At 37.8% G+C, this 13476-nt stretch overlaps 1 protein-coding gene across 2 annotated transcripts in view; it reads left to right on the top strand.

Annotated features, from left to right (window-relative positions):
- GMCL1 (germ cell-less 1, spermatogenesis associated) overlaps positions 1 to 13476 on the top strand; it is a 39381-nt gene that overhangs the window by 15850 nt on the left and 10055 nt on the right. Inside the window, exons 8-11 of one of the 2 annotated variants that reach the window (XM_032873721.1) lie at positions 2649 to 2739; positions 4906 to 5043; positions 7191 to 7260; positions 10207 to 10282. In XM_032873721.1, coding sequence (XP_032729612.1) covers positions 2649 to 2739; positions 4906 to 5043; positions 7191 to 7260; positions 10207 to 10282 — 375 coding nt within the window. The remainder of the gene's footprint in view (positions 1 to 2648; positions 2740 to 4905; positions 5044 to 7190; positions 7261 to 10206; positions 10283 to 13476) is intronic. The other variant, XM_032873722.1, reaches the window with a different exon arrangement.

Raw genomic sequence — 13476 nt, 5'->3', positions numbered from 1 at the left:
CCTGCTGAGCAGAGAGCCCGATGCAGGGCTCGATCCCAAGTCCCTGGGATCATGACCCGAGCCGGAGGCAGAGGCCCCAACCCACTGAGCCACCCAGGCATCCCCATGTTTCTGTTTTTTTCCCACATGTTTTTCAACAACAAGCATGCTGTTATGTTATTTACATAATCAGAAATGTTAAATATTTTATATGGTTTTCAGAAATGTTTTCAAAGTTGAATTAATCACTTCATGATGAAATTTTCACTTTTTCTAGAAAATGGTAAAATTCTTTAAAGACCTTATTTGCACTTCAGGCATATGTTTCATTTCATACTTTTGAAAGGTTTTAGCATCATCCTTTTTTTTTTCATTTTTTAAAAATTATTTTTATTAACATATAATATATTGTTTGCCCCAGGGGTTACAGGTCTGTGAATCATCAGGCTTACACATTTCACAGCACTCACCATAGCACATACCCTCCCCATGTCCATAACCCAACCACCCTATCCCTATCCCCAACCCCCCAGCAACCCTCAGTTTGTTTTGTGAGATTAAGAGTCTCTTATGGTTTGTCTCCCTCCCGATCCCATCTTGTTTCATTTTTTCCTTCCCTACCCCCCACAACGCCCTGCCCTGCATCTCAAATTCCTCATATCAGAGAGATCATATGATAATTGTCTGAAAGGTTTTAACATCTTTAAAGTGATTTTATTTTCACAACTCTGAAGTGACAAATCAGCTATCTTTCTTGTTCTGTAGATGATGGGACTTAGAACTCTTACAGTTACTAAGTGGCAGACTTGAGGTAGAACCCAGGTTTGTGAGTCCTAGTTCATTGCTTTTCCCACTGAATAATTTTGCTTTTAGCCTTTTGTCACCAGCAACAGAGTCTCCATTTAACACAGCTTCAAAATCTGAGAATGAGGGACACCTCAGTGGCTCAGTGGGTTAAAACCTCTGCCTTCAGCTCAGGTCATGATCCCAGGGCCTTGGGATCGAGCCCCTCGCAGGGAGCCTGCTTCCTCCTCTCTCTGCCTGCCTCTCTGCCTACTTGTGATGGCTCTCTGTCAAATCAATCAATCAATCAATCAATCAATCAATCTTTAAAAAAAAATCTGAGAATGAGACACCTTCTAAGTTACATCATTGCAATTGCTTATTTTGTGGTTGAGATGACATTTTATTAATGTTGTGTTTTGGGGCACCTGGGTGGCTCAGTGGGTTAAGCCTCTGTCCTTGACTCAGGTCATGATTTCAGAGTCCTGGGATCAAACCCCACATAGGGCTCTCTGCTCAGCAGGGAGCCTGCTTCCCCCCGACCCCCACCCCACCCCACCCCACCTGCCTCACTGCCTACTTGTCATCTCTGTCTGTCAAATAAATAAAATCTTTAAAAAGAAAAAAAGGTTGTGTTCTTCACATCCCCCCGGCCTGTCCCCGCCGCCGCCACAGGGAAGTTTAGTAACTGAGTTATGTAATCAGTGAAGGAGGGGTAGACAGGCCATTTCTGTCTCTGAGCCAGTGGTAGTATTCATTGTTTCCTATTGTTGTAATTGCTCTTATGCCAGTAGTGATAAGTGCTTACTGTCTGCCAGGCACGATCAAAGTTAAGTTACACATAATAATTCTTTTAATGTCCTATGAGGTATCATGTTCATTTTATAAATGAAGAAATTAAGGCCCAGAAGAATTAAGTAATTTGCCCAGCTGTAATTGGCAGGGGAAGGATTTAAAAACCCATACCCCTAACTGGTCTGTATACTATCTCAACAGTAATAAAACAATAAGAAACTCCTTTTCCCCTTTTTAAATAAATTATTATCAAATTATCTATTAAATTAATATTAGTAATTAGGATTATTTTATAACCTTAATGATACTTAGCAAAATTGAGTTAATAGATGAGTAGGATAAATGAGTGTAAAATCACTAATGTAATATATATTAAACCTTTAGCATTTTTTTTTTAATTTTTTTTTTTTTAAAGATTTTATTTATTTATTTGATAGAGAGATCACAAGCAGGCAGAGAGGCAGGCAGAGAGAGAGGAGGAAGCAGACTCCCTGCTGAGCAGAGAGCCCGATGCGGGGCTCGATCCCAGGACTCCGAGATCATGACCCGAGCCGAAGGCAGCGGCTTAACCCACTGAGCCACCCAGGCGCCCCAAACCTTTAGCATTTTAATTGTGTAACTATATTGCGTTTGAGGCCTTAAATACTTCAGGAATTCATTTATTCTTTATCACACACTGTTGTAGTTTTTATCATTGGACCACGATTAAAGGACTACGGACCTTTGGACCATGATGAAAGGGAGAGAGGGGCAAAGGGAGAGCGAGGGAGAAGGAGCGAGGAAGAGAGAGAATCTTAAGCAGGCTCAATACAGTGTGGAGCCCAATGTAGGGCTCAGTCTCAACCCTAAGATCATGACCTGAGCTGAAGTCCAGAGTCGGATGCTTAACCGACTGAGCCACCCAGGTGCCCCAGAGCTATGATGAATTTAAAGCTTGTAAGCATTCATATAACAGTTCTACTTCTTTCAGTTTCATGTACTAGAAATTACGTTTTTTAGATATTACGTTTTAAGGTGGAAGCAATATAAATGTAAAATTGTAACATGATGAAATCTTATAATTTTTTCTTAAATTTGCTTTTTTAACCTAGTGGATGTTCCTTCAACTTGTGCCTTCATGGAATGGATCTTTAAAACAACTTTTGACCGAAACAGATGTCTGGTTTTCTAAGAGGAGAAAAGGTATGCCTGAAATTTTTATTAAGCACTTGTTTTGAGGGTCTTTTTATTTTTTTTATTTTTTTTTTTTTAAACATTTTTTTTTAAGATTTTATTTATTTATTTGACAGAGAGATCACAAGCAGACAGAGAGGCAGGCAGAGAGAGAGGAGGAAGCAGGCTCCCTGCCGAGCAGAGAGCCCGATGCGGGGCTCGATCCCAGGATTCTGAGATCATGACCTGAGCCGAAGGCAGCGGCTTAACCCACTGAGCCACCCAGGCGCCCCTTGAGGGTCTTTTTAATTGAAATTTATTAAAATCAGATCCTAACTTATTTGTAGACCTAGAGAATTTTAGATCTGGTGAAGACTTTAAGCAGTTATCTAATTCAGCCCCTAATTTTAATTGAGAAAAGTAAAGCTGGATAAGAAAAATGCCTTGCTTGTATTAACTGAATTATTATTCCTTGAATAACACTATAGTTTGACTCCCCAAAGTATCACCTTTCCTATTTTATCACCAACAAGTCCTGGTGATTACATTTGTCTTTTGTTTGACCACACTGAATTTTCTGTAACACATTAACCCTGTCTATCAGGCAACAGTTCTTAACAAAGGGGGTCCCATCTACAGGCTTCGGTATGTCACTAACCCCCAAAAGTGTATGCAGAACTTTATATATATGCTTGTGTTGCATCTGTTTTGCAAGGTGAGAACTTCCATAATTTTTGTCAGATTCTCAGAGAAGACTGATCTGAATAAATTCATAAAGATCTACTGCCATTGGGGTGCCTGGGTGGCTCAGTGGGTTAAAGCCTGCCTTCGGCTCAGGTCATGATCCCAGGGTCCTGGGATCGAGCCCCGCATTGGGCTCTCTGCTCAGCAGGGAGCCTGCTTCCTCCTCTCTCTCTGCCTGCTTCTCTGCCTACTTGTGATCTCTGTCAAATAAATAAATAAAATCTTTAAAAAAAAAAAAATCTACTGCCATTAAATTCTTACTGGGATAGAGGTGGAACATACAATGTATTTATTTTTTACTTTGCTAAAACAGGTAATAGGGAAAAAACTTTAGGTGCAAAGAAGTGGGTAAATCATAATCCTTAGTTCATGATTTTCTTAGTTCACAGTCATTTTTAGCCCATGCATGGCCACCTTTATTGATTATTTTTAGTAATATATTGAACCCCCACAACTAATCTTCAAGGACTAGAACATTTGTAACTTCAGTCTACTCCTGTGCTTCTCTCCTGTTGTGTCTCTCTGACTTTCCCAACCACTATCTTGAATTTTGTGTTTATTATTCCCTTAAAAAAATGTTATTGCATTACGTATGTATGTCTTAATATACTTGTCTCTGAAAAAAATAATCCCTGATTTGCAGCGTTTTAAAATTTCCATGATACAAATTCTCACAGTGTGGCCAGTTCCAAGCTACCAGTATGACATCGTTGACACTGAATGCCTAGTTGAGAGATGAAATGCACACCATCAGCTTCTATAAGCCAGTGCAAGCCATCTCCAGCATACCACTAGACAATATATCATTCGATTTTAGTTAGTATTGAACTATTTCAATACATATGTTGCAAATCAATGGCTATAGTGTCTTTGTATCTTATTTTGTATTTTAAGAGAATTAATGTATTAACTAGTAGTGTTTATCACGTGTAGCTAAAACAAAAATTAGATGAACCCCAAGAGACAAATCCATGTCCTGTGTATCTTATGAAGACCCTTACGTTTGGCATTTGAGCCTTGGAGTTCCACTGGAGTGTTCAGTCCCTGGGAAGAGGGTTTCTAGAGAGATACTGTAACCCTAACTACTGTTCTCAAACCATCCTTTCCCAAACCCTGCGGCACTGGAAGCTACAAACCCCAGAACTAGGTGTACACCTGAATTCCTAGCCCAGAGGCCACTTGGGACCAAAATTAATTTCCTGGGGCTTTTTCCTAAATCTCTTAAGTTTTTATCCATATACCACTGGTTTATATCATCTTTGAAAACTAGTTTATTTGTGTTCTAATCGACATACATGTGTGTATATCTGTGTGTATGTGCATGTGCATGCGTGTGTGTGTGTGTGTGTGTGTGTGTGTGTGTGTGTGTGTATATCTCCCTGCCCATAAAAACATTTAGGAATAAAATAGATTTGAAAACAATGCCTATTGAATTTAAACTGTTTTTTATAGATTTTGAAGGTATGACCTTCCTTGAAACTGAACAAGGAAAACCATTTGTGTCAGTATTCAGACATTTAAGGTTACAGTATATCATCAGTGATTTGGCCTCTGCAAGAATTATTGAACAAGATTCTCTAGTACCTTCAGGTAAGAGAACATGATTTAATTATGACTTTAAGTATTATCTTTCTGATTATAATAGTAATACATGTCATAGAAAAGAGTAAAAAGAGAATAGAAATTACCTTTAATCCCAAAAAGATTACACATTTTTGTACCAAAGTGAAATCATACTACTTGGGTAATTTTCTGTGTTCACATTCTATATTGAGTATTTTCCCTTTAAGCACGACCCAGGCTATTTAAATGATTCTAGTTTTTGTGATACAGTTTTGTTTTGTTTTAAATATGAGCAAAGAGAAACTAATCCCATCATCTAGAATGACTATCTTGATGAATTCTTCTAGTCCTCTTTATTAATATGTATACATTGAAATAAAAACAAAAGTATACTATGTACCAAGTTTATATATTATTATGGATGTTCTTTAATCTGATTAACTAGTACACTATTTTAGACCAGACTTTTACTTTATTTTTTGAATGAGCCATATGCAGTTTATTAATATGCAAAATAAGTCTGATTCATTTTCTGAGATGCTTCACTAGGATTGTTTTGGACCCAACTTGACTTTCCCTTCTATTATTTTTTCTGGATTTTTACCTCTAGACCAGACTTTTAAAAATGAGTGTTGAGGGGCGCCTGGGTGGCTCAGTAGGTTAAACCTCTGCCTTCGGCTCAGGTCATGATCTCAGGGTCCTGGGATGGAGCCCCGCATGGGGCTCTCTGCTCAGCAGGGAGGCTGCTTCCGTCTCTCTCTCTCTCTGCCTGCCTCTCTGCCTACTTGTGATCGCTCTCTGTCAAATAAATAAATAAAATCTTAAAAAAAATAAGTGTTGAAGTATTTGAAGTATACTTATACAACATTTGGTTGGGAATAAATAAAAGAAGAAAATAAATATGGTACTAAGCCAAGTCTACCTATATTATTAATAAATTTCTTTAACTAAAATTTTAGTTTTACATAGACTTGTGCAAAAAATGGTTTGCTTTATTAAAGGAAAAAAATTATAACTTTTATTCCATTTAGACTGAATTAAAATCTCTTTTTAATATGTTACCTAAATCTAATATGCCAAAATTATTTTTTAAAGATTTATTTATTTTAGAGAGAGAGTGAGCTAACAGGCAGGAGGGGCAGAGGGAGGGGGAGAGAGAATCTCAGGCAGACTTCACACAGAGTGCCAAGGTAGAGCTCTGTCTCACAACCCTGAGATTACAGCCTGAGCTGGAACCAAGAGTTGGATGCTTAAACCAACTGTGCCATGCAGGCACCCCCCAAAATTATATTTTGAGTATGCATGATATATCTGATAATTTATCTCCCACTAGTTATTATTTTTAGATAATTTAATAAAACAATTTATTCAGTTTTCTATAAAAGTTACATAAAAACTGAAAATATTACTTTAGGTATATTTCTTACAAAAAATATGATCTATGAAAAGGAAACTATTAAATGCAAGAATCTACTTTTAACTAAAGATTTAAGTCCTAATTTGAATGCATGTAATCTGGGGCTCCTTGGGTGGCTGAGTAGGTTAAGCATCTGCCTTCGACCAAGTCATGATCCTAAGGTCCCGGGATCCAGCCCCACATTGGGCTCCCTGCTCAGTGAGGAGCCTGCTTCTCCTTCTCCCTCTGTTGCTGTCCCTGGTTGTTCACTCTCTACCCCACCCCACCCTGGTCAAATAAATAAATAAATAAAATCTTTTAGAAAATAATAAATGCATGTAATCTAAGTAGGGTCTATTCTAAAGGAAAGCAAAATAGCCTTTACCACACTAAAATCATTAAGCCCATATTGTTAAAGCATTTTTATAAAATATAAACTACCAGCTTTATTTATTGCTATTTTAAACTTGAGTTTAGAAATGGTCGGGGCTCCTGGGTGGCTCAGTGGGTTAAGTCTCTGCCTTTGGGCTCAGGTCATGATCTCAGGGTCCTGGGATCGAGTCCCACATCGGGCTCTCTGCTCAGCGGGAAGCCAGCTTCCCCCGCCACCTCCTCTCTGCCTGCCTCTCTGCCTACTTGTGATCTCTGTCTGTCCAATAAGTAAATAAAATCTTTTTTTTAAAAAAAGGTAACAATTTTATCGGTTCTTAAGATTTTTAAATGCTTTATGTTCTTCAATATTTATTATTATTCTTTTATGCTTATTTTTCTATTTTAGAATGGCTGTCTTCAGTGTACAAACAGCAGTGGCTTGCTATGCTCCGGGCAGAACAAGACAGTGAGGTGGGGTAAGTATGTTAAATCATAGCACTGTTGGTAAAAAGCAAACAGACCCCAAACAGGGTTTTCTGCTGTGAATTTTTAAATGCATTTATTATATTGAAAAATTGAGAGATGTTAAAGTAGAAAAAAGATCATTAATCAATTTTTATTATATTTCTGTAACATGATCAATATTACTAATAATCTTTCTGGTCAATTAATGGACTGTTTGAATAGTCATTTGCTGTATTTGTAAAAATTGAGTAATTCATAAACTGTTTGTTGTATATGATTTTCTTTCAACATACGGAAATATAACTTGGAATAATGGTTCCGCCAAGCCTGATTTTCATATTTCTATGTAGGTAAAGCTACTTTTATTTGTGGTAGTATTATAAAATTCTAATTCTTACTAATTAGCTAATAAGTGTTTTGAAGACCTTTGAGTCTGAAATGAGTTGACATAATCCAGTTATAGATGCCCCCCTGAAAAAATATTTCTGTGCTTTTTTCATCTGAAGGGAAAGCAGATTATCTGTTCTTTTGATGTGCCTTGCAGGTCACAGACGTGCTTCCATACTCATTATTTGATCTATATACTGGCTCCTTGGTATAGACCGTGTGAGCAGACAGAAAATCCGAGAGTGTATGTGGAAGAGGCCTTAAGGTTGACATTTTTGCCCCAATCTCTTTTAACCCATTTTTATACACCAAAAGACCTGCTAAAATATATGACCTGTTATGTTTATATCCAAACAGTGACTGTATGAAAGTGTTATACAAACTCATGGTAATGATTATGAGGTTATTTTCCAGGATTCTTGGTTTCTGCTTTATTGATAATTTATTTTCAATCTTTTTCCAAATATATTCACAGCACTCTTATCCTACATAAATATAGTAGGATTGTTGAAATAGAAATAATAAAACAACAACAAAAAGAAAGTTAATTATTTAATGAAATTCAGATTTGAAGCCTTTTGTAATATATGAAGTATTTTCAAAATCATCCTCATTCTTTTGTGTATTCAGTTTTTAGATGTTAGGTGTTCTTATTTTTCAACATTTCCCTCATCTGTATCTATGAACTGAACATAGAATCTGACCTAAGAAACTGAGCTGGACTGAGTGGGTTTCCTCCCCTCAGAAGTGTATGTAGGATTATAGCACTGCGACAAAGTGCTCTGTTTCATAGATACTGAGCCCCTCCTCGTTGCTGCAGGGCTACTAAAGTGAGAAAGTGTGTTTCTGGGATGTTAGGTTATAATGTAGTGAAGTCTACCTCCAGGGTTCTCCTCTTCCTTGCTCTTCCACACTGCCGACAGGTTATCTTTCTGAAGCAGAAATAGAATTGTGTCACTTCCCTGTTTAATTGTGTCTGGGGATCTGATGATAGGGACAGTTGTTATTCTTTGTGTGTGATATAAGCATTTTTAAAAATTCCTCATCCTTAAGAAATTCATACTGAACTATTTACAGATTAAAGGATATGTCTGGAGAATTAGCCTCAAAACAGTCAGGAGGGATATGGGGAGAAATGGTCTTGGAACAAAACTGAAACAAGATTAATGAAGCTAGATGGTTAGAACATTAAGCCTATTATACTGTTTTATCCACTTTTAGGTTTGAAATTTTTCATAATAAAAAATGTGAAAGTAACAGAACTAATGCCTGGAAACTCTCTACCATCTACAGGAAAAGTTGAAACTCTTATTAGAATAGCATGGGGGGCCCATCCACAGTCCATCCCAAATGTCTTTCACTTCATCCCATCACATGCTCATCTTAGGCTCTAGCCGTACTAAATTCTTCATACATTTGGTATTTTTTTATGCTACAGATTCTTCTTATCTACTATACCTTCTACCTGGAATGCCCTTCACCTGCATAGAATCCCACCCCTGACCTCTACCCCAACACACTCCTTTTCAGGCACAAGTAATGCCTCCTCTGTGATGAGCCCCCTCTAAAACCAGGCAGTAAATCTGCCTTCTTTGTGCTCCTAACATCACAACACTCTCCATATTATTTTAACTATTACTTATATGTCTAGTTCTCTACTAGACTAAACTCTTGGTATCAAGGACATGTTTTATTAGTTTTATATACATTTATGTATTTTTTATATATTGTATTTCAGTATTTTAGTTTGGTGATGATGATGTCCCCAGTATCTAGGCACTTAATAAATGTTGTATATGATGAATATATTGTATTACTTTTATCATTTGGAATTCCAAGCTAATAATAATGCATTTTTTGTTATCATAACTTGAAACAAAAGTGTTTTTCTAGATTGGTTAAGATTTTTAAAGTAGGGAACCAGTTCTACAGCTGTTTCTATTAAATCTTGAGTTTGCATGGTTATACTACGTAAAAGATGGCTTGGATATGAAACAGTAATGTCCAATGGTAGATGAAACTGTCACCTTAAATAATAGATTTTAACTTACTTTACTTAGTGGTTAGAATTTTGAGTGTTTTATTTCCTTGATCACAGTTTCTCATAGACATTTTTCCCCTCTTCCTCTGGTTTGGCCAAGCCCTAATAAAAAGTATTCTAGGGGTGCCTGCGTGGCTCAGTGGGTTAAAGCCTCTGCCTTCGGCTCAGGTCATGATTCCAGGGTCCTGGGATCAAGCCCCACATCAGGCTTTCTGCTTGGCCGGGAGCCTGCTTCCCTTCCTCTATCTCTGCCTGTCTCTCTGCCTACTTGTGATCTCTGTCCGACAAATAAATAAATAAAATTAAAAAAAAAAAAAAGTATTCTAGAAGTCAGGGCAATAAATGAAACATTAATTATTTTTAAGCAAAGACAATAGGCTAGATTTAATCCATGTATTCTTACTGTATCTATAACACAAAAAGGTATTTTTAAATCTATTAGCAAGTTTTTCTGTTCTTTTAAACTAAACAATTATTTTTAAACTATTGCCTATTTTCTATGAGATTCACATTTTATGTGTATTTCTAGGCCTCAAGAAATCAATAAAGAAGAACTAGAGGGAAATAGCATGAGGTGTGGTAGAAAGCTTGCCAAAGATGGGGAAGTAAGTATGGGTTATGACTCTTAACATTCTCATGCAAATTGTAATACTATTAGTGCAAAATACACTTTCAGTAACAATCATTCCTTAGAAGAGCTTTTCTGGTAGTTTCTGTAGCTTGATCTCCTGGACAGGAAGTTAGGTGCTCAGTTGTGTTGCATGAGGCTGTTGAACTTTTTGTGTCCCACTAAGAGAAAGAAGAAGATCCCTTAGCAATCCAGAAATTAAGATAAGTAAGAAATTATATGGGAGCTATTACATAGTTAAAAGTGATTCTTTCTATTTTACAGTTACCTTAAATCAAAGACATTCAAACCCTTTGCTACCCACATTTAGACTTCTGTTTTTCATTATCATCATATACAAATGTATATAAGTGAAACAAAAGTACTGTGAAATAGTACTTAACTGTTGCTGTGTCCAAAGGTCCTATTTTTGTATTTAATTTTTTAAAAAAGTTTATTGTGACTCATTAAATTGATTTTAATGGGACATGAACTACATTTTTTAAAATCCCACTCTAATTGTAGTTTTCATCTTAAAAAATAATTCAGCCTGGGGTGCCTGAGTGGCTCAGTCAGTTAAATATCCGACTCTTGATTTCAGCTTAGGTCATGATCTCAGGATTGTGAGATCAAGCCCCTCATCAGACTCATGCAGTGGGCGTGGAAACTGTTAAGGTTCTCTCTTCTCCTTCTGCCCCTCCCCCTTTAAAAAATAATGATAATTCAGCCTAATTTAGACAACCATTCATTATTTTTCTCCTAAATTTTCCCTTATTGTAACTTCTTTGTTTTTAGAAGTTAATTATGATTGCATTCATAATTGTGATAAATGTTAGCAGCATATGAAAGGGGAATACGTAAGTGTCTTTATTTCTTAGTCTTCCTTGTTTCTGCTTCCACAACTTGTTCCTCCCTCACCCTTCATTGAGCCACAGCTCCTTTGAAGCACATGCTTCTGCTACACCAGTCACGACCTTTATTGTAGCCATCATTTACAGGGCTATCTCTATTTATCACTGTTCTTGTCACCAGTCTTGGTGATTTCAGCATCTCTGTTCCCTGACCTTCCTCCCCACAGTGATCTTATGCTCTACCCTACCTCCAGTACCCATTTCCTGGACACAGATCCTCAGTTTTTGCTTTACTAAATAATACATCCCCTTCAGAATCGCCATTTCAAGCATATCATTTTCAGACTCTAATTCTTTTTCCTTCTAGCACTCTCTTTCTAGAACCTGGACTCCCAGCAATTTTTAAACTCCAGTGGGGTGCACAATACATTGTTCTTATTACCTTTTTCCCATTATCCTCTCACCACCTTGCTACTTCTTTCTTTATTTGACTTACATTTTATGTTCCATCTTAAAATTGGTCCCTGGCTAATACTCTTAACTTCTCTTTTTACTCTCATCAAGCTCAGCTAGCTAAACTCCAATTCTTATTAAATCCCGACTTGATATGCACTCCACGCCTGCTTCCAAACAGATGTCTATGACTAAAGAAAAACAGTGTTCCTCCCCACCAGGTGTTACTTGAATGTTTGTAACTGTAAACTTCAAACAGGTGCTGCATGGGGATCCTCCTGTATTTCCCTAGTGAATTCATCTGCCAGTCTTTGAGTACCTCTCAGACCTTCTTTAAAAGGGACAGTGCCACCACCCTCATTCTTATCTATGACCTAGTTTCTTTCATCACTCAGAAGATGAAAGCAATACGAAGAGAATCTACGTATCCTCCTCCCCAGCAGTTCTGCCATCTACCTGCAGCTATAGCTGTGTGTCGTGCTTTTCCTCTTACTAGAGTGGATGAACCATCTGCTACTGTCCTCGTCCATCCCCTCCCCTCATAAAGAACTCCATCCCTTCTCACCTGTTCAGAAACTTTGCTCCTACAGTTTTCACCTCTCCGTCCTGCATCATCAGTTTTTCTCTTCTACTGGGTCATTCTCATTGAGCATATACCATACCGTACCACCACCCATCTGGAACCACACCCCGACTCCACATTCTTCTCTCGCTACCACTCCCATTTCTGTGCATCTCTTTTAAGCAAAAAAAATTCAATTCAAAAGTTACCCATATTTGTCTATACTTCCTGTTTTCTGATGCTCTCTTGAATTCACTCCAATTCATGTATCACAGTAAACTCCAGTGAAACTGCCATGCTGTTGTCACAGTGATTTCCACATTGCCAGGTCAGGTAGTTAGCTTTTAGTCTTCCAAAAGTTCTTGGCGACGTGATACGTCTGCACTCACTCTTTATTAGAGATTTTCTCCATTTGACTTCCAGGACAGCATATCCTGCTGGTTTTCCTCCCAATTCAGTGGCTTCTAAGTCTTTGCCTGGATCCTTCTCTTTCTCAGCAAATGTTGGTATGACTAGAAGCTCAGTTCTTGGACTTCTTCCCTGTGGAAGCTCACTCCAAAGTGATATCTAGTTCCCATGACTTCACACTGATGACTTCTAACTCCAGATTCACATATGTAGCTATTCACTCAACATCTTTCTTAGAATCCTAGTGGCATCCTGAATAAAACAGTCCCAAGCTGAACTCTGATTTTCATCCCCAAACTTTCTCCTTTCCAAGTAATTCTCTAACCCATAAATGGCCCCTCTGTTAATCATTGAATAAGCTCCAAACTTCGGATATTTCTTTCTTAAATACCACAACTGGTGTTCATAAAAAATTCTTCCGGGCTCTACTTGTGAAATCTATTCTTAGCTTGTCTGCTACTACCATCCAAGTCCAAGCCAGCATTATCTCTTGCCTAGGCTATGATAATAGCCTCATAATGCTCTCCCTGTTTTCACTTTTGCTCTCCTACATGTGTTCCATATAGCAGCCAAAGTCATCTTTTTAAAATGCAAGTTAGATCATGTTACTTCCCTCCCTAAAACTTTCCATCATCCTCTTCCTGCACTTAGAAGAAATGCATGCTCTTCCTTACTTTGGACTTCTAGGCCTTAACATTTTCTGACCCCTGAGTGACTCTCTGAACTCATCCCCATCTTCTGTCCACCCACGTGACTGCCCTAGTCACATAGCCCTTCTTATTGTTCTCTTTGCCTAAGTCACCCTTTTCCCAGATAGTTACTGGTCTGCCCCTTAGTTGACTCAGCGCCCGGCTCACCTAGTATCTCCATGGAGAGGCTTTCCCTGACCACCTGTCTGAACCAGCAGGCTTCCTAGCT

This window comes from Lontra canadensis, unplaced genomic scaffold (assembly GCF_010015895.1).
Source record: "Lontra canadensis isolate GAN:19392208 unplaced genomic scaffold, GSC_riverotter_1.0 scaffold50, whole genome shotgun sequence".
Classification (NCBI taxonomy): Eukaryota; Metazoa; Chordata; class Mammalia; order Carnivora; family Mustelidae; genus Lontra; species Lontra canadensis.
This window is presented reverse-complemented; position numbering and strand designations above follow the sequence as displayed.